At 46.9% G+C, this 21,636-nt stretch overlaps 1 protein-coding gene across 2 annotated transcripts in view; it reads right to left on the bottom strand.

The window, feature by feature from the left end:
- The window catches only part of SNX30 (sorting nexin family member 30), a 70,841-nt gene extending 51,892 nt beyond the window's left edge, over positions 1-18,949 (bottom strand). The window contains exon 1 of one of the 2 annotated variants that reach the window (XM_039544648.1): positions 18,649-18,949. In XM_039544648.1, the coding sequence (XP_039400582.1) occupies positions 18,649-18,816 (168 nt within the window). In that variant the 5' untranslated portion in view covers positions 18,817-18,949. The remainder of the gene's footprint in view (positions 1-18,648) is intronic. The other variant, XM_039544647.1, reaches the window with a different exon arrangement.
- Between the last annotated feature and the right edge of the window lie 2,687 nt (positions 18,950-21,636).

Here is a 21,636-nt window from a genome sequence, read left to right as displayed (position 1 = left end):
AGATTTAATCCTGAGTGGCGCACAGGAGCTGGTCCAAGAGGTAAATATAGCAGGACCACTTGGAAATAGTTACCATAATACAATAGCATTCAACATCCCCTGTGATGGGAAGAACACCTCAACAGCCCAACACTGTGGCATTTAATTTCAAAAGGGGGAACTATGCAAAAATGAGGGGGTTAGTTAAACAAAAGTTAAGGTACAGTGACTAAAGTGAAATCCCTGCAAGTTGCGTGGGCCCTTTTTAAAGACACCATAACAGAGGCCCAACTTCAATGTATACCCCAAATTAAGAAACAGTAAAAACTAAAAAAGAGCCACCGTGGCTTAACAACCACCATGTAAAAGAAGCAGTGAGAGATAAAAAAAGACTTCCTTTAAAAAGTGGAAGTCAAATCCTAGTGAGGCAAATAGAAAGGAGCACAAACACTGCCAACTTAAGTGCAAGAGTGTAATAAGAAAAGCCAAAGAGGAGTTTGAAGAACAGCTAGCCACAAACTCCAAAAGGTAATAACAAAATGTTTAAGTACATCAGAAGCAGGAAGCCTGCTAAACAACCAGTGGGACCCCTTGACGATCGAAATACAAAAGGAGCGCTTAAAGACGATAAAGTAATTGCAGAGAAACTAAAAGGATTCTTTGCTTCAGTCTTCACGGCTGAGGATGTTAGGGAGATTCCCAAACCTGAGCTGGCTTTTGTAGGTGACAAATCTGAGGAACTGTCACAGATTGAAGTGTCACTAGAGGAGGTTTTGGAATTAATTGATAAACTCAACATTAACAAGTCACCGGGACCAGATGGCAGTCACCCAAGAGTTCTGAAAGAACTCAAATGTGAAGTTGCGGAACTATTAACTAAGGTTTGTAACCTGTCCTTTAAATCAGCTTCAGTACCCAATGACAGGAAGTTAGCTAACGTAACGCCAATATTTAAAAAGGGCTCTAGAGGTGATCCCAGAAATTACAGACCGGTAAGTCTAACGTCGGTACCGGGCAAATTAGTCGAAACAATAGTTAAAAATAAAAAATCATCAGACACATAGGAAAACAAACTGTTGAGCAATAGTCAACATGGTTTCTGTAAAGGGAAATTGTGTCTTACTAATCTATTAGAGTTCTTTGAAGGGGTCAACAAATATGTGGACAAGTGGGATCCAGTGGACATAGTGTACTTAGATTTCCAGAAAACCTTTGACAAGGTCCCTCACCAAAGGCTCTTACGTAAATTAAGCTGACATGGGATAAAAGGGAAGGTCCTTTCATGGATTGAAAGCTGGTTAAAAGACAGGGAACAAAGGGTAGGAATTAATGGTAAATTCTCAGAATGGAGAGGGGTAACTAGTGGTGTTCCCCAACGGGAAGTCCTAGGACCAATCCTATTCAATTTATTCATAAATGATCTGGAGAAAGAGGTAAACAGTGAGGTGGCAAAGTTTGCAGATGATACTAAACCACTCAAGATAGTTAAGACCAAAGCAGATAGTTTTGGGAGATCTTTTTGAAGTTCTTCACAAAGTGATTGGGCAACAAAATGGCAAATGAAATTTAATGTGAATAAATGTAAAGTAATGCACATTGGAAAAAATAACCCCAACTATACATACAATATGATGGGGGCTAATTTAGCTACAACGAGTCAGGAAAAATATCTTGGAGTCATCGTGGATAGTTCTCTGAAAATGTCCATGCAGTGTGCAGAGGCAGTCAAAAAAGCAAACAGGATGTTAGGAATCATTAAAAAGGGGATAGAGAATAAGACGGAGAATATATTATTGCCCTTATATAAATCCATGGTACGCCCACACCTCGAATACTGTGTACAGATGTGGTCTCCTCAACTTAAAAAAGATATTCTAGCACTAGAAAAGGTTCAGAAAAGGGCAACTAAAATGATTAGGGGTTTGGAGAGGGTCCCATACGAGGAAAGATTAAAGAGGCTAGGACTCTTCAGCTTGGAAAAGAGGAGACTAAGGAGGATATGATAGAGGTATATAAAATCATGAGTGATGTTGAGAAAGTGGATAAGGAAAAGTTATTTACTTATTCCCATAATACAAGAACTAGGGGTCACCAAAATGAAATTAATAGGCAACAGGTTTAAAACAAATAAAAGGAAGTTCTTCTTCACGCAGCGCACAGTCAACTTGTGGAACTCCTTACCTGAGGAGGTTGTGAAGGCTAGGACTATAACACTGTTTAAAAGGGAACTGGATAAATTCATGGTGCCTAAGTCCATAAATGGCTATTAGCCAGGATGGGTAAGAATGGTGTCCCTAGCCTCTGTTGGTCAGAGGATGGAGATGGATGGCAGGAGAGAGATCACTTGATCATTGCCTGTTAGGTTCACTCCCTCTGGGGCACCTGGCATTGGCCACTGTCAGTAGACAGATACTGGGCTAGATGGACCTTTGGTCTGACCCGGTACGCCCATTCTTATGTACCTCTCCCAGCTTGGATAAGGCATGACAGGAGCAAGACCTATGCTGGCCAGTTGCAAACAAACTGAAAGGACCCTTTATACCACCTCGCCCCCTACTAGCCAGGTACAGACACGAGCAAGGGAAATCCAAGAATAGCACCACTGTGTGGAAAGACAAGCACTAGATGAGAGAGATTGCAAGCAACCCCTCCGCTAATTGTCTGCATTGCTTCTGACGAGACTGTCTTTTTTTTTTTTTTTGAGAGAAGAAGCGCGCCATGGGGAGGAGGGGAAGTGGGAGAGACGAGACAACAAAATAAAATTTGTTTCTGTGCTGCAGGTCTGCTCCCTACGCTATCCCAAATCACTGCCTCACCATTTCTTAGAGATTAACGAGGTCTGTGTTGACAAAACAGACTATAGGCGCACCTGTATCCTAGCAATCAGGAAAAGTGCCTCTGTATATGCATCCAGTTCCTGGCAGAGCCATTGTGGTAGGAGCTGTGGTTTCCCACTCATAACCACGGGCTAAGGAAATACATTGATCTGAGGGAAGTTGGTCAGTAACAAGTGACAGTATATTAGTCCTAGAAGACCTATGCAGAATAGCAGTGCTTCTCATCTATTGCCAAGGGAAATGAATTTCAGTGCAAGCTTTTTCTCATTTTTTTTTTTTAATAAAGGCAGTTGCATTTTTATTTGCTTGACTATTGGTAACATTCTGGATTCTAATGTCCTGCTGGGATACTGGAGTCTTGAACCCAAAGCACTTTCCAGCCGCTCCAATCTGGCAAGAACCATCCTAGATTTTGCAAACCCATCCATGAGTATTTACAGCCCTGATTGCCATCTTAAGCCACAAGAACTGGCCCATTTTCTGAGTGGCAGTGCCTTGCACCACTAGGGGCTGCTGTGCGGAACAAACAGAAGATACCCCATCCCAGTTACTGCCCCAAATCTGCACATAGCAGTAGCCAGAGAATTTGGTGCTCCTCTTGCTGTGGGCGGGGGGGGGGGAGGGAGAAGAGGTGATTATTACTGGGACCTCCACGAGAAGAAGACATTGCTGCCAGTGGAAGAACATGGTCGTCCTGCTCCTCCTGACCAGAATGAGATGGTGAAAGACAAAAAGAGAATAAATAAAAAGTTCCAAATCCCAAATATATAAAATTTACCTAAAATTATATTCCCTAAACATGCTTTAGAAAACAATGAGACAGGGCTCAGTAAATTCAGTTTCCCAAGTAGTCTTAGGTCATATTGGTTGGCCTTTTTAGGACATCATACTGAGTCTCAATGCTAACTCGCAAGAGAGTTGTAAATAAATAGCAAACTTGGTCACTCAGTTTCCTCAGGCCAGTGTTTTGGACCCTATGAAAGAAGGCTGGATGGCCTTGCATTAAAAATGCCCCATCTTCCAGAATGAAAGATGCAGAACAGAAGGGTTGTAAACAGGTGTTACTATCTGAAGAAGCTGACTAAAAATGTTGATGCAGAGGACGCGACACTAAAGACAGTCAGCGGAGAGTCAAGCAAACAGCAGCTTTAATCCTACCTCCACATCCTTCAATACACAAGCAGAGTCAGGCACCACTAACTCTTAGTGTGACCCAAACACATGCTCTTATTGCAAGATGGGGTTGGGCTTCCCTTCTGTCCTCCCTAGGAATGAGGGCTCGTCTATTCACTGCCATGAGTGGGTCTTCTACTCAGACACAAATATTCCCCTCTTTATATCTAGCCTGCCCTCTGGAGGACCAGAGTGCTACACATATTCTCAAAGCCTCACTGCCTGGGGGTTCGTCAGATCCATTCTTAGGGTACGTCTACACTGAATGCTACAGCGCCGCCTCTGCACTGCTGTAGTGCTTCAGTGTAGACACTACCTACCAGTGGCGTAGCCAGGATGGGACAGTTGGTGGGCCCCAACTTCAGGTGGATAGGCAATGACAGGGGGCAGGAGGGATCAGGGCTGCTTCCCCCCCACACACACCTTCTCCAGCTGGCCTTGCAGGAGGGAACAGACATGCTGGCCAGGGGCCCCCCAGGGCCCAGGCAGACACCCAAGGAGCAGGGTTGGGGCATGAGGACCTGTCCCACTCCGCCCGCCCAGCTCTCCATCTGGGGAGGTGGGCTCGGGCGCAGGGGCTTGCGGGCGGGCAAGCCCCCGTGCCCCAACCCTGCTCACTGGTTGGAGCACTGGGCAGGTGCAGAGCCAGGGCTGGGCCTGGATGCTAAGTGGGTGGGCTGTGGCCACGCCCCTGCTACCTACACTGATGGGAGGGGTTCTCCCATCCACATAGTTATTCCATCTCCCCAAGAAGTGGTAGGTACGTCAACAGAAGAATTCTTCCATCCACCTAGTGCTGTCTACACCAGGGGTTAGGGTGGCAGAGCTACATCTCTCAGGGGTGTGACAAATCCACATCCCTAAGCAACAAAAGTAAACCAACCTAGTTTTCTAGTAGAGACCAGGCCTAAGTGACAGACTCATTAAGATTTCACCATTGCCTTAACTGGAGAGGAGCCATCAGAGAAGAGATGCTTCCAGGAACAGACACCATCCTTTACATACATGCGAGAAAGTAGCCAGACAGTCACAGGATTATTGCTAGCTTCTCTATTTAGTGTGACTTTAACGAACCTTTTTCCTCCATATGCGGCCCATATGCCAATTCAGGCATTACTGGCCTTTTATAGTTTGTGTGTAGCATATGGAAGTAGGCCAGCCACTGTGGAACTACATGCCTCAGTGCTGATGAAGACAAGTATGCCACTTCCTACCCCCAGCAAGGAACTGCTCACCAGAACAGTCACTGCATCAATACATGCTTCACAACTCAAGGATGTGGCACTGAAAATGCTGGCTCGTTAAGCCAGTTACAACTAAGTTCAGGTTACAATTGGCCAGATTCTACATTCATTTACTCTAGGTCTTGATTACCATAATTGCATGATTTACCCTCAAGTGCTGCTAGCGGCTACTTCATTGGGAAGTCCTGCTTTTAAGAACCGGAAAAGCAACTAGTTCTGAGCCTGCCTGCCTGGTGCTCCAGTCAGGGAACAGGGTTGGAGTGCAGGGGGGCTTGTCTGGTCTTTGAAGGATGTATGTGCTTGGGGGAGGGGGAAAGCAAACGAGGACTGATCTCTTCCTATGGGCTCTTTACTCTTGACCACTTTTGCTGGTGCAGCCCTCTCCCTGCCCCCGCCCCAACCTAAACAAATCAAACCCTCCCCTCTCAGTCTTTCTGCCATCTGGTGCCTCTACATTACAGCCCAGAGCAACGCACACATTCATAGAATGGCCCTGTTCTCCTGGCAGAGCCGCTCACTTCCTCAATGTCAGTGATGTTTTAATACAATCTGCTACTGCCTGATGAGACACCCTCTCACGGCCGCCAACCTCTTTGTATATAAACCCTCCACTCCCATCCAGCTAAAGCTTACGGAATTTGCCTATCAAACTAACCACATGCTCTCACGTGCAAGACATGCACACACAAAAAACCCAACTACAATGAGAGGGAGGTTGGTCCAGCAGTTCGCTATTTAGCCTAGGAGTTGGGAGACCCGAGTTCAGTTCCCTGCTCCACCAGAGACCCCCTCCTGTGTCACTTTGGGCAGACCTCTGTGACTTTCTTAACTCATGTAAAATGGGTTAACAATGCTGACCTACTTCATAAGGATGTTGTAAGGTTAGCTACACTAAAGACGGAGGTGTGCAAAATGAGTACATAGGTTATTTTCATCTTTACTGGAGACTCCCTTGTATAGAAAGAGCCTTAACACTCTGAAATATTCATGTTTCTAACTCTGGTAGCCTTGTAGTAAAAAAAACCCACCACATAGATGCAGCCACAAACAGATGTAGTATAAAGAGCCTTAAAAATTCCTTCCAACCACTAGATAGCAATGGAATATTTAAAGATCTGAGTTTTTCCCCCACAATGTTTTAACAGCAAGATGTTTCCAGGACTAAAACTTTTAAGACGTAGTCAGGAAGACAAATTCTAAATAATGCCTTTACTTAACCAGATCAGGTTTAAGTTATATACATATATTCCATAATATTTTTTACATCACTTCCAATCTTTGAGTTTGTTATGCAACAGCTGTCTGACACTAAAGCCAGCCTCCTAAAACTCACGCACGCCCCACCCCAAGTCAGCTGATAGATGATCTGCACAGCCCTCAGTTTTTAAATTGACAGTTATTTCTATACCTAATTTTTAAAGACAACTATGTATGTGGGGAGAGAGAAAGTGATTCTGTAGAAAGACCATTTCTACTCATATGGAATATGGATAAGGCAAAGTTTCACAATAAATTAGAAGAAACCCCAATCTTTCTACTTCTGGTAAAAAGAGTATACAGTAACTCCTCACTTACCGTTGTAGTTATGTTCCTGAAAAACGCGACTTTAAGCAAAATGATGTTAAGCAAATCCACTTTCCCCATAAGAATTAATGTAAATGAGGGGGTTAGGTTCCAGGGAATTTTTCAGACAAAAGACGTGTGTGCGTGTGTATATAAATACATACACACACAGAATAAGTTTGCAACAAACATTTAATACTGGTACACAGTGATGATGATTGTGAAGCTTGGTTGAGGTAAAGGAGTCAGAGGGTGGGATATTTCCCTTACTGCTAAATTATAAACTACCAATTGGCTGAGCCCTCAAGGGTTAACTCTCTCATTCTACAAGGCAGCAGGAATGGAGGGAGATATGCACATTTCCCCTTTAAGTACACTGCCTTGTTAATTAGATCAGCTTGCTGAGACCTGCAGCTGCTGCAAGCTCCCTCCGACCTAAGCCCTGGTGTGTCCCCCCTGCTCTATGGAAGATGGGATAAGCGGGGTGCAGGAGCAGGGGGACACCCTGACATTAGCTCCACTCTTTGTTCCCTTCCAACCCACCGCACAGCAAGCAGGAGTCTTGGGGAACCGCTCCAAGGCAGAGGATAGGAGCAGCACATGGCAGTGAGGGGAGGGACAGCTGCAATTGATAGCCTGCTGGGTGGCTGCAGCACAGGGAACTTAGGGAGGCTGCTGGTCCACCCTGTTCCAAGCCCCCCCACCAGCAAGCTGCAACAGGCTGCTCTTCCTGCAAGCAGTAGATCCGTGTTTCTCAAACTGGGGTCGCCGGTTGTGCAGGGAAAGCCCCTGGTGGGCCAGGCCAGTTTGTTTATCACGGCTCCCACTGGCTGCAGGTCCCCGTTGCAGGCCAATGGGAGCTGCTGGAAGCGGCGGCCACTAAGTTCCTCAGCCCACACCACTTCCAGCAGCTCCCATTGGCCTGCAGCGGCGAACTGCAGCCAGTGGGAGCCATGATGGCCGAACCTGCGGACGGGGCAGGTAAACAAACTGGCCCGGCCCACCAGGGGCTTTCCCTACACAACCAGTGACCCCAGTTTGTGGAACACTGCAGTGGACAAAGCAGGCGGCTGCCAAAACGACATTAGAAGGGAGCACTGCACAACTTTAAACAAGCATGTTCCCTAATTGATCAGCAACGTAACAACGACACAATGTTAACCGGGACGATATTAAGTGAGGAGTTACTGTATGTGAACCTTAAAATCCAAAGCAAGCTTCAAATGCAATACTGTAGGGCTACTGGTGAATTTTTAAGGGCCACAAAATGGAGATGGACGTTTAATGAAGTCCTATTGTAATCTAGAAGTGTCTAGGTAGGCCTTTTTTAGGACAGCGGTTAAAAGAAGCCAAAACCCTATAATTGTTTTAAGATCGGCAATGCCAATGATTAATTCAATGAGTAAAAGTTATACCTTGTTTGCAGGATCATGCCCTATATTAGATGTAGGAAAGCAAAGGAATGATTGTTATGGGAAGACAGGTTATAACAAGATCACAAGACACTAACGTATGCCCACATTTTGTCAGTTTGTAAGAGCAGAGTCCAATAAGAGGAGAAGCAGAGCTCACTATTGACTTGTTTCTTCCAGTTTTCCTTGGATTTGAAAGAGAAGACACAGGAATATGGGGCATCCTGAAGAGGGGTCAAAGTTGCTTATGGGAAGAAATCAGGATGCACAACATGACAGGTTCTTTTGAGGCTGGGTCAGGAAATGAGGAGTTAGAATATAGTGCAAAAGAGAAATCTTGAGCCAATGCAAGGATTGAGGTTGGAAGAATTATCTACACAAAGTAAGCTTAACTACAGCATAGTGAATGGAATCTGGTGTGATGCAACCATCAGAGGATGGTGAGATAACTAGGATGCGGAGCAGGGTGTCAGCAGCAGGAATGGCAGAAGAAGGGATTGAGTGTGGAAGTTATATAGAGGAAGTGCTGACAGGATTTACTAGCAGCCTGGTTGTGAAGGAAGACAGCTAGAAGGAGTGCTGACAGAGGCCAAGGTTCGAGTCCCATTCTTCCAGTTAAAAAGGAGTGGAGAAAAGAAAGGCTTTTCAAAACAAGAAGTCAACAGTTTCTACTGTTCTCTTAAACAGAATCCTTTATACAGAAGGGATCATTTGGAGAGCAGATTTTTGGTTCCGAGATGCATATTTAAATATAGTTCTGACTACAGCCGCTGAGATTATTTCTGTGGAAGACAGATCTGTCACGGAAATAAGAGGTTTTGAAGTTTCATCTAGCGAGATATCGCATAACAACAGAAAGCCACTAAATATTTGCCGGTCCCTCTATGAACTCGTCAGCATTTTGAAAAATGCCTCAGAACTAGGAATTGCTTCTCTGGAACCATAATTAAGAGCCGACACTGCCAATATAGCTTGTAACTCATTTCTGTTAATATGCAGTGGTTTCTGGATCTCATCCATTCTCATACTTGCACTTTGGAGCAGGGGAAGCCCCAAGATGTCCCTAGGGCTGTGAAGTGATAGATCAATTTCTGGGTGGAGTTCAGGATCCGTCTAGTCTTATCTTTGCAAGCAAAAAATCAATACAATGGGGACTCCTGTAAAGTATTTAGGGGATAGAGAGGTAATTCAACAACATACATAGAAGGCGTAATCCTATTAACCTTTAGAGCACAGAAGATAGGGAGTTTTTCTTCCCCACCTGCCGTAATATATTAGTTATGGGTCTCTTCTGCTGCTGTATGTGATGTGCCCCAGCAGGCATAGCTAAGTGAAGAGGCACTTGTATAAGTAGGGGCATTGCCAGCAGATTGAGGGACGTGATCATCTCCCTCTATTCGGCATTGGTGAGGCCTCATCTGGAGTACTGTGTCCAGTTTGGGGCCCCACAGAGCAAGAAGGATGTGGAAAAACTGGAAAGAGTCCAATGGAGGGCAACAAAAATGATTAGGGGGCTGGAGCACATGACTTATGAGGAGAGGCTGAGGGAACTGAGATTGTTTAGTCTGCAGAAGAGAAGAATGAGGGGGGATTTGATAGCTGCTTTCAACTACCTGAAGGGGGGTTCCAAAGAGGATGGAGCTCGGCTGTTCTCTGTGGTGGCAGATGACAGAACAAGGAGCAATGGTCTCAAGTTGCAGTGGGGGAGGTCTAGGTTGGATATTAGGGAAAACATTTTCACTAGGAGGTTGGTGAAGCACTGGAATGGGTTACCCAGGGAGACAGTGGAATCTCCTTCCTTAGAGGTTTTTAAGGCCTGTCTTGACAAAGCCCTGGCTGGGATGATTTAGTTGGTGTTGGCCCTGCTTTGAGCAGGGGGTTGGACTAGATGACCTCTGAGGTCCCTTCCAATCCTGATGGACAATGATTCTAAGGTTTACTAGAATTTCTACTCCTTGGGGTGGGATTTAAAAAAAAATTCATTCCACATTGGCATAACTCTGTTCCCACTGAAGTCAATAGGAATTTTACTGTTCATTTCAATGGGAACAGAGTTAAGCCAGAGAATCTCATCCTAAAACTTCTCTTCAGATGCAAGGTGGACAGTACAAGCGATCAAGGGATGACAAGGAAAGAGGGGAGAATTCCACAGAGAGGCAGCAGAAACCAAGAGACCCAAGAAGGGAGAGAACCCGTGGGGGGGGGGGGGGAAGAGGAGAGAGAGAGACTGGAGCAGACACCTCAGTTTTAAAGGATGGAGACTATACTGTACCTACCCTAACCACAACCTACTAAGCCAGTTAAACAGCAATAATTCCACTGGAAGTAAAGCCATGAAAGTTTTAGAAAGTGCCCCTCACTGGGAGCCCGCAAGTGTGTTGGGGATGAAGTCTGGCAGACAAATGAAAGCACTACAAGCTTGCACGCTGTTTTGTACTAGAAGATGGACCAGGCCCTCACTTGGGGGTGCCTCAAATGTATATGCACAAAGAGTGGAAAGACAACTTGTGACTGGGTGTCTGCACCTTAAAAATGCCAAAAATCTCAGTTAAGTATGCATCTGACAAATCTAGGAATTTTCTGTGCTATGTATTGCTCTGTACCTATGACCTTGACATCGTTATCCACTGTGGGGGAAAGAATTCATTTCTTCCCCTAGGACATGAGAGATCAGGGTAGGTATTTGAGAAATCTGTACTCTATGGCTCTCCAGAATGGAATCAACACATTTGAGTGGGAGACCTTGGGAACCAACCCCAATGACCAAAAACGTACACCTCGCTGCAGAGGGAGCTGAACATGTGAATACAGCATGGCTGTGTTCAGAGAACAAAGACAAGAGGTGGCAGGTAATGTGTTAAGAGCTGAGCTCTCAGACACGGGGCTCTGACTTGGGATTGACAGACAAAAAGGGACAGAGAGAGAAAGGAAGCAGTGATAGTTTCTACAGCAGCACGGATCAGGGGCTGCTTTCTGCTAACCTAAAAACTTTCTGATTCTGTAGGCCAGGTGACCAACTAATTGTGACCTTGTTTTGAAAAGGCTCCCTGATGTCACTGCAAATACTTACTGAGAGCACTGCACCCTGAAGGAACCAGCCTTCTGCAGGAGTCTGATTTAGATGGATTCACTGCAGGGAACCAGAGAGACAGGGATAGTTGGTGCCCAAAGGCTCAGTTTTGGAGTCATGGAGGCGGCAGCATACAAAGGAAAACATGTACTGGACAGCCAAGACTGTAGAAGCTGCAGAGATTAACAGACCTTATTTTAAGGGCCAAGCTTCTTTCCCCCATACAGGTCAGTCAGAATGAAGGAGCTGTGCCAACAAGATAGGCATTGGAGGCTGTAGAGAACCAGTTCTGCAATCCTGTTCCAACATAGCTCAAGATACTTGCAAAACTAAGTTTGTTTTATGCTACTCCAAACTGCAGAGACAATGCTAGGTAAAGCAGCACAAAGTGTGAGAGGCTCCTGAAGACTTTCAACCATGGCTAGCTAGGCTCCATTCTTACAAGCTACGTGGTTACATTATTGAAGACCACCTGTGGATTCACAAATTATCATAGCTGGAAATGGCACATGAAGCCCTAAGAGTGATTAAACCGATGCTGAAAAGGATAAGGAGGGAGACTTGGTGGTGGAGCTTCAATTGAGAAGAACAAGGTCAACAAATGGCAGGCCAGTGGCTTGAGCAAGTTTAAGAGGCATATGGAGGGGGGAAAAAAGAAAAGAAAAAAAACACACAGCCAAAGTGCTGCAACAGCTAAAAATTTGTCCTGCAATGGGCTACATAACCAACTAGGAGGATATGAAGGAGAAGAGACCATCTACAAACTCACTAAGGCAAGAGAAAATAATGAGGGATGTGAATCAGTTTGCTTCTATTAGGAATGAAGATGGTATATGACAAATCAACAAAGCCTGGCGTGATAATTATGAATGAGTGCTGAACGAGGAGAAGCCAAGGAAGGAACTCTCACACAAGCCGAAACCAGGCTTGACAGATTGCATGCAGAGACACTTAGGGACACATGAAGTATGGGTGGATGCACTGAAGTCACTGGGAAGGGAAGGCAGCAAGTATTTCACAAGTCTGTTCAATGATTCTTAAGAAAGAGAAAATGCTGGATGAGTGACAAAAGCTTTGTGGTGCCCATTTTTAAACAAAGGAGATAATATACTGTGTTCTAATTATCATGCAATTAAGCTGATGTCATACTATGAAAGTATGCGAGATGATTACTGAAAAGCATTTGCATGGAATGGTGGAAGTTTGAATCGGTCAGTAAGGATTTATGCCAGGAAGAAGTACGATTTATGCTATATTTATCATAAGACCATAAAATGTCCATAGTAGGTAAGACGAATGGTCCATCTAGCCTAGTACCCTTTCAACAGTGGCCAGTGCCAAATGCTTCAGAATGAACAAACGGAACAGGGCAATCATCAAGTGATCCATCCCATCATCCACTCCCAGCTTCTTGCAGTCAGAATCCTCTAAGAATTCTTATGGAGAAGTTCAGAGAAGAGAGACAGCATCTAAGTATGGTCTTTATAGACATGAAGAGGGCATATGATTGTGTACCAAGAGAATTCAAATGGGAATTTGAGACAGAGAGGTGTCCCTGAGGGATAGGTCCATCTTACCCAGTTTATGTGCAATGGAGCAGCTAGCATAGTCAAAACCATATGGGGCTACAACAGAGAGTTTCCAGTAAACATTAGCCTGCATGAGGGGTTAGCACTGAGTCTTTTTTGTTAGCAGTTGTCACAGATGTGATAAGTGAGAATATATGAAAGGAGACACCTTGGAATATGCTGTTTGCTGATAACAGTCATGTTTGTAAAAGACTGAGAGACCCTGAAAGCCAACTTTGAACAGCAGCATCACACTTTTCAGCAGGCAGGACACGGAGTGAACATTAATAAGACTGAGTCTTTGATAACTGGGGGACGACCACCTACCATAAAGGATATTATAGGCAGGGAGCTTAGGAGAGTGAAAGAATTTACATACCTAGCATCAATGGTTGCTGACAATGGTGGCCTCCTGAGCACATCATCATATGAAAGCTGCTTCAGGTGCAAATAGAGGGAGCTGACCCCAATTCTCTGGGATAAAAAGATGCCAAAAGGGCAGACTGCATAAAACTACAATTTGTCCCATCCTAACCTACGGAACAGAGACTTGGCCAGTCACAAGAAAAGAGACCTTGAGATGGTCAAATGGTTAGATGCTCCTTGATAAGGAAATGAAGTTGTGAGGGGCTTAATGAGGGGTGCCCTTAGGTGAAGACATGTTGAAGAAGGCTAGGTTGCATTGGTATGGACATTTCCTGCAGAGACCTGAGAGTTATATTGGTAGGATGGCCTTTGCTGTGATTGTGGATGGAAGACGACCAAGGAGGAGGCCAAAGACTTGGTATATGAACCACATAGCAGCAGCCTTTACAGAGACCAATCTGCACAACAGCCAGGCGTACAGTTATGAGTCTTGGGAGACAGCTACAGAAGTCGCCGACCCCAAATAGGGAAGCAGAGAGAAAGAAAAAGAAATTATTGCAGCTTCACAAGTCTGAATGTAGATACTAGGCTAGCCATCCTTCTACTGAGTACTACTGCTCCTGCAGCAGTAAGTTAAACATAGGAGGCACTCTACTTGCACTCTGACCAGTGACAGTTTGTGAACTTTGGGGCAAGTGGGTGAAAAAGAAACAATGTGGGAAAGCCCTGGGGGGTAACTCCCCGCTTAGTCCCAGACCTCTGGGGCCTCTTCCCCCAAACTTCTACCATGCTCAGCCCTGGCCCCCGAGGTCTCCTTCCTCTCTTCACCTTAATTCCTCCCTTCTCCACAGACCCTGGAGCTTACTCCCCTCCCCCTCGCTTGGCATTAGCCCCAAGTCCCTGAGGCTTCATCACCACCCAAGCCCTTAGGGCTCCCCCGGCCCTCCCCAGGGCCAGACTGACAGATTTATCAGTTCAATAGGGTGGCTCTTCTCCTGCCCATCTGGACTTTCTTCCTGGCTTCCCCAGAGCCTCCTGCAGCTTCTTGTCCATTTCTCCTCCAGTTTCTCCTCCCCTACAGACTCCACAGTCAAGGTCTGATAGGAGAAAAGCTGCATGGATTTTGAGTGGGGTCTGAGGCGCTGGATTCACCACTCAAGCTAGAGGCTGCAGTGACTGTTGTGCAGACCTGCACAACATGCAGCCCACAGGCAAGCGGCGGGGTGGGGCTGTCGGGTTTGCCCAGGGTCAGTGGTAGTAAGGGGAGTCCCGGGAGGCAGTCAGGGAGCAGGGGGAGGGTTGGATGGGTCAGGAGTTCTAGGGGGACTGTCAGGGGGCAAGGGTGTGGAGAGGGATTGGAACAGTCAGGGGATGGAGCAGAGCCGGTAAGTGCCAAGCAAGGGGAGGGGCACCCGGCCTGGGCTCGAGCCACAGCTCGGGGGGAGGGGGGACGGGATTGGGCCAAGACCCCCCCAAACCCCTCCTTTGGTTGGGGGCGGGGCGGCTACTGCACTGGTTGCTCCCAGGGCAGCCTCCATAGTGATGGGTGCGGGGGGGATTGAATGTCTGTGAGCAGCCAGGAAATCCCTTGGGGAGGTGTGTGTGTGTGTCTGTGTTGCACCTGCCCTGCCCCAACTGCTGCCCCCTTCCTTGGTCCAGGGACCTTCCTCCTCCACAGCCCCTATCACATTGTCTCTCCCGCCCCCGCCCAGGGCTCCCTGCAGTCCCTGTGTTTGTGTGTTGGACAGTCACATCCAATCCCTTCACACTGCCCCCCTTTCCCCATCCCAGCTTAGTTCATAGCCCCAGAAAATCCCTTCAAACTGTTCCCCTTTCCCCCCTCCCCTTATTTCACGGGGGGATGACGAATCGAGCGGGCAGGCGGCGCTGGTGGTGTTGTGTTTAAGGGGGCTGAGGGTTGTGGTGTTTTGGTGGTGCTGGGGTGGGGGGGGATCAGCCCTCAGCTGTTTTCTTTGGAGTTATATGGCCCTCGCCACTTTATGAGTTGTGCAGGCCTGCCGTAGAGCATTCTAACTGCCCCAGGTAGACTCTACACTCCAGACCCCACTCAAAATCCCTGGGGCTTACCTTTCGTTTGATGGTGCCGTCTGTACGTGTGCCACAGGGAGAGAACACCCTGAGGCTGCTACTAAATACAAATCACAAGCACAGAGGTGTTCACAATTCATATTTAGTCATATAAGTCACTTTTCATACTTCAGTGGGCGTGGTACCCCAGTGCCCTCTGTATACGAGCTACCATTGACTCTCCAGAAACTTGCACATTAAATGAATTCACTAGAAGCTTTATCTGTCAGCAGCCTGGCTCCTTATCCAGCTCTGCCAAAGAGAAGAAAGGAGAAGAGCGCTGTGGGGAAATAAAGGCAACAGAGTTCTGCCAGCTTCCAGGAAACAGAACTACGTCTGTCTTTACCTTTTAAGGCAGCATTGCTGAATGTGGGGGGCACACACCCCTTCTGGGGTGGGGCACAACACAGTGGCAGTGCAAGTTTCCTCTGTACTGTCCAGCCAACACGGCAGAATTGGAGCTTTCAAAGGGTTTAGGAAGCGTTGCTTGAAAGATCCTAAACAGGTGCATAATCCAACCCCTCAGGCTGACTCAGTAAATTGTCCTCTCTCTACTAAATAAGCATCAGGATTGCAGGGCTTTTCTGGTTGACATGGAGCAGCCAGTCAAGGCTAAGTTCAGTCCTGGCATAAGCCCACTAACTGAATGGGGCTGTATCTACTTACAGGAGGGAGAACTGGGACCACAATCTCAACGTGTGCAGAGGAGAGTATTACAGCCCTTCATACCTGGCAAATGCATTTTGCTGGGGGTGGGGGAGGCAAAGAGCAAACAAATGTAGCTTCTGTGCACAGATGGTAGTTCGAGAGGCAGTGGAAAGAGCTATGAACCTAGCCCAGAATGGCAGCAGAGTTCAGCCACACTTGCATCTTCTTACTCATTTTTTCAAACCAGTGAATTAACCTGACAAGAGATGAAAGAGTCACAGCCAAAGATTAAGACAATCAGGCCAGTTGGCAAGCCAGCAGGCATTAAATTTAACCTATTGAGGTGTCTTGGGAACGGGCATTAGCCGCACAAGCAGTTTAAACTTTACTGCTACCATAAGATTAGAGATAGAGAAGCTGCTTATTTAGAAAGCCCCTATATTCTTGCAAAAGGGAAGTTGAGTTTTTCCTGCCAGTCCTGTGAACATTAAACAGAGGAGGGAGAACTCTGGGACAGAAAGGCAGAACACCCCGAAGAGATGCTCTCAGATTCATTGTCTTTTGGATTTTACTGCCAAATCCTTCCCCAGATACTGAAGTGCTGGAGCATCTCGGCTCTTTTCTCATGTCTGACCTACTGGGTTTTTAGGCTCAGGGAATCCCTTTTTATTGGAGAGGTTATACCAAAGATATGGCCTTCAGGTAGAGAGCTAATTGAGTCTGCTGTTCTCCACTGCTTTGGTGTCAGAATATTTTACTCAGACAAGCTTTGAATAAGGCCAATTACTATGAGCATCTATTCCCCCATCACACACACAGCATTTTCAGCAGCTAGCACTCATCCCCACCCTACACAGATGACTCCAGCAGCACAGGTGGCTTCACCTGCACTGCTTCCTACGAGCATACTGTCAGCTGGCCTGAGGCTACTGTTGGGCAGAGCCCTCCTTCTCCCAATCCCCCCCCCCAAATTATCAGGGTGACGAAACTCACCTGGCTCAGCTGCCTCATAAAAAGAGATGTGCACCTGCTTGCACTCCAGAATTTAAGCTTTCATTTAAGGACTGAGTTTAAGGCCCTGTTTACACTAGGGAAATTCACACCAGTGTAGTTATGTCTCAGAGAAGGACTTACACCAGTAACATACCGGGATCAGCGATACTGGTGCAGCACATTGAGTTTGCACCACTACAGTTACTTTCATGCAAATCTCCTCAGTGGAGACAAGGCTAGAGCCTCCAGCCCTTACGGATGCAAAGATAACATGTTAGTTCACAACCTGAAGGTAAACCAAGGCAGTAACATCCACCTTAGTGCACTGACAACCTACTACGCAGATCTGAGGTGTGAGCTGCCCCACGCCATCTCAAAGGGTGCCAACCCCAAAGCCTAATGTCGATAACTTACATGTCAATTATTTGCCTGCTGATCAAGTCACAGAAGGGTGCCACACAGAGTCTTCGGCTCAGGTGGGCAAGTCCCCTCTCCTCCAGGGGAGGCACCATCCCCCTCAGAGACAAGGAATGGTGGATCAGGGATAAATTAGAGGCCCCATCTACAGAGAGGAGCAGTGGCACTGAACAGCTCTTGTATGGGGAAGGAGGACCTCTGCCACCGCAATGAGAAGCATGGCAGGGCAAAAAGGGTATGCCTAGGCTCCAGAGTACCTCAGTCTTGCCCTGTAGAGAGCTCCACTCATGTGGATTTAGAGAAAGCCAGGGCTGCCACAAAGCCTCCAGAACAAAGGACGGCAGATTTGTGATTGTTGACACATAGCCCCATCCTGCACAAGTCAATGAGGATGCCATTCAGAGTTCAGGAAGCCTGCAGCACCTTGCAGGACCAGGCCCTATATTTGCCTATTAATTGAATGAAATTTAGTTTGAGAAAGCTTCAGGCCCACCCCCACAAGCCTCCCAAAACATAATGACTACCCAACCCGACCAGATTTCTTTATTCAACTACAATTTAAAGCCTGCATGCACGCTCAATAAGAAATACCTAACCACTGCAGGAACGAGCAACACCGGTATAATGCAAGGTCTGCCCAGGAAAGCAATCAATGTTGCTCCAAGTTCCCTCGAGAGAGAAGAGAGTCACAAGGTATTTAGAAACGTAGCACTTCTCAAGACACCTAGACTCACAGTAGGCGCACACACACACCTGGAAAGAGAAGGGATGTGGAGACAGCACAGCCTACCTGCCATATTATTATTGTGAGACGGGAACGTGGCAAGGAAAGCGGCTCCAGGGGAGAGGATCACATTCAAATGGATGACAAGCCTAAGGGTAAGCAAGAATAGCCGCAGCACAGAGCTTTCCCCGCTGGGCTACAGGCTACACCTTGCGAGGCGGGGGATCGATACATCATCCATCATGGGCAATAAAGGCCTCACACTGAACAGAAGAGGAGCACTGGTCACATCCTGCCCGTTTAACCAGCAGCCAAGACAACAGCAGACCGAGGAGGGTTTGCTGGGACTGCGCCTGCTGCTCAAGTCTTTCCTACCGCACTCCCGGGTGTGGGGGGTCCGGGGGGAGCACAAGCGCCCTGGAGCAGCCCAGCGCCCCTGCTGAGGGGTCCATAGCATCGCCGGGGGGTGGCTGCTCTGCAGGCAGAGCCAGCACCGGGATCCCAGGGATGCCGCCGGCAGGAGACCAAGCCCCGCAACCCCGCACCCCAGCCCGGCCGGCCCGTACCTTGTCCGCGAAGCTGCGGGGCAGCAGCAGGTCCGGGCTGGGGGTGAGCTCGGAGGCCGCCTCCTCGCTGCTGGAAGCGGCCAGCGGGTGCGGCATGTCCCGCAGAGCCCGGGGCCCGGAGGAGGGCAGGGCCCGGGGGGTCCCCAGCCCGCCGCCCCCGGCCGACATGGCTGCGCTCGGCGGCGGCAGTAGGACCCCGGGCCCAGGCAGCCGCTGGCGGCCCGAAGCAGAGGCCGCCCCCGCCCGCTGCAGCCCGGCCGCTCGCTCGCTCCACGCCCGGCCGCCGCGCAGGGAGCGAGCAGCGCCGGGGCGGACGCGGAAGATACAATGTAGCCGCCGCGGCAGCGAGGGCGGGTCTCCCGGGGAGCTCCGCCTCCTCCGGCTGGGCGGGGCGGGGCCAGGGGCGGGGCTGCACCCGCCCCCGGGCTAGCAGGTGCGGTTGGATTGCGGACACCTCACCAACGTGCGCAGGGCATAATCCCAGGGTCAGGGGCTTAGACTGTAAACTCTGTGGGGGGAAGGAACTAAGTTTTGCTCTTCATTTGTACAGCGCCTTGCACAATGGGTCAGCATTCCTGGATGGGACCGCGGGGGGGGGCTGGAATACAAATAATAATAATCAAACCGAAGACGCCCTTTTGAAGCCAGTCGTTTTCTGCCTGGTTAGGGCCCTAATCTAGCAAAAAATTGCACCTGGTTTAATTTGAGACTACTTACATACTTAAAGATAAATCTTTGCCCAACTGGAGGCCATGTCAGGACCATTATGCATATAAGTATTTTCAAAATTTCAGTGTGAATACTCACAGTGAATAACTGTTAAGGATGTGCACAAATCTTTGCAAGGGGAATCTGAATTTCAGAGAACATAAGAATGGCCATACTGGGTCAGACCAAAGGCCCATCAAGCCCAGTATCCTGTCCTCTGACAGTGGCCAATGGCAAGTGCCCCAAAGGGAATGAACAGACAGGTTACCATCAAGTGATCCATGCCCTGTCACCCAATCCCAGCTTCTGGAAAACAGAGGCTAAGGACACCATCCCTGCCCATCCTGGCTAACAGCCATTGATGGACCTATCTCCCATGAATCTATCTAGCTCCCTTTTGAACCCCGTTATAGTATTGGCCTTCACAACATCCTCTGGCAAGGAGTTCCAGAGGTTGACAGTGTGTTGAGTGAAAAAAATACTTCCTCGTGTTTGTTTTAAACCTGCTACCTATTAATTTCATTTAGTGGCCCCTTGTTCTTGTATTATGAGAAGGAATAAATAAAACTTCCTTATTTACTTTCTCTATACCACTCATGATTTTATAGACCTCTATCAGATCTCCCCTTAGTCACCTCTTTTCGAAGCTGAAAAGTCCCAGTCTTATTAATCGCTCCTCATACAGAAGCCATTCTATACCCCTAGTCATTTTTGTTGCCCTTTCCTGAACCTTTTCCAATTCCAATATATCTTTTTTGAGATGTGGCAACCATATCTACACGCAGTATTCAAGGTGTGGACGTACCATGGATTTATATAGAGGCAATATGATATTTTCTGTCTTATTATCTATCCCTTTCTTGATGATTCCCAACATTCTGTTCGCTTTTTTGACTGCAACTGCACATTGAGTGGACTATCCACAATGACTCCAAGATCTCTTTCTTGAGTGGTAACAGCTAATTTAGATCTCATCATTGTATATGTATAGTTGGGATTATGTTTTCCAATGTGCATTACTTTGCATTTATCAACATTACATTTCATCTGTCATTTTGTTGCCCAGTTTTGTGAGATCCTTTTGTAGCTCTTCGCAGTCTGCCTGGGACTTAACTATCTTGGGTAGTTTTGTATCATCTACAAATTTTGCCACCTCACTATTTACCCCTTTTTCCAGATCATTTATGAATATGTTAAATAGGACTAGGCCCAGTACAGATCCCTGGGAGACACCACTATTTACCTCTCTCCATTCTGAAAACTGACCATTTATTCCTACCCTTTGTTTCCTATCTTATAACCAGTTACCAAACCATGAGAGGACCTTCCCTCTTATCCCATGACTGCTTATTTTGCTTAAGAGCCTTTGGTGAGGGACCTTGTCAAAGTCTTTCTGAAAATCTAAATACACTAAATCCACTGGATCCCCCTTGTCCACATGCTTATTGACCCCTTCAAGAATTCTAGTAGATTGGTGAGGCATGATTTCCCTTTACAAAAAAACATGTTGACTATTTCCCAACAAATTATGTTAATCTATGATCACCAGTAATTGTAAAAGAGACACTATCAAGGTAAAAATCATATATTTAACAAATGCCTTTTCTGTATTTTGGATAAAACTTCAGATTCCTAAAACATAACAAATATATGATACCCTAGACTCAATTCTGCTCAACAAAAATCCCATGTAATTTAATGGGAGTGGCAATAGATCCCCTTACAGGTCATGTGGTCCAGTGGATAGGGCACTGCTCAGGGACTCAGGAGACCTGGGTGAAATCCTGGCCTCAGTGAAGTCAATTGACTTCAGTGTGTCCAGGATTTCACTCCTAGAGTCTACCACTGAATTGCTATAGTATCCCAGGCAAGTCACTTTACCCCTCAATTTTCCTTTCTCCATCTTGTTTATTTAACCCCTGATTCTGTAAAGACTTATGTATGTGCTTAACTTTATGCACTGTAGGCAGCTCCATTGATATACAGTATCTGGGCCTTAGACCATAAAAGGAGCTGGTATTAAATACTAGGAAAATGTTTCACCACTTTTCACTGAAAATTCCAGATTTTGAAGTGTTGTAACCAGCTCCGTATCTGTAGAGTATCCAATACTGAGATGTGTATTTGTACAGAGCCTTGCACAAAAGGGGCCACTAGGTGTTTCTGTAATAAATAAAATAATGCCCTTTTCAATATTTCTCCTTTGTTTACTTTCACTCCACGTGAACATTGGTACTAGATTAGCATGACAGGGTACATCCACCATGCTCCTGTCTCTTC

The sequence above is a fragment of the Mauremys reevesii genome, linkage group 6 (genome assembly GCF_016161935.1).
Source record: "Mauremys reevesii isolate NIE-2019 linkage group 6, ASM1616193v1, whole genome shotgun sequence".
NCBI classification, from domain to species: Eukaryota; Metazoa; Chordata; order Testudines; family Geoemydidae; genus Mauremys; species Mauremys reevesii.
Note: the sequence above shows the minus strand (reverse complement) of the source record. Positions and strands in the feature narration are given on the sequence as shown.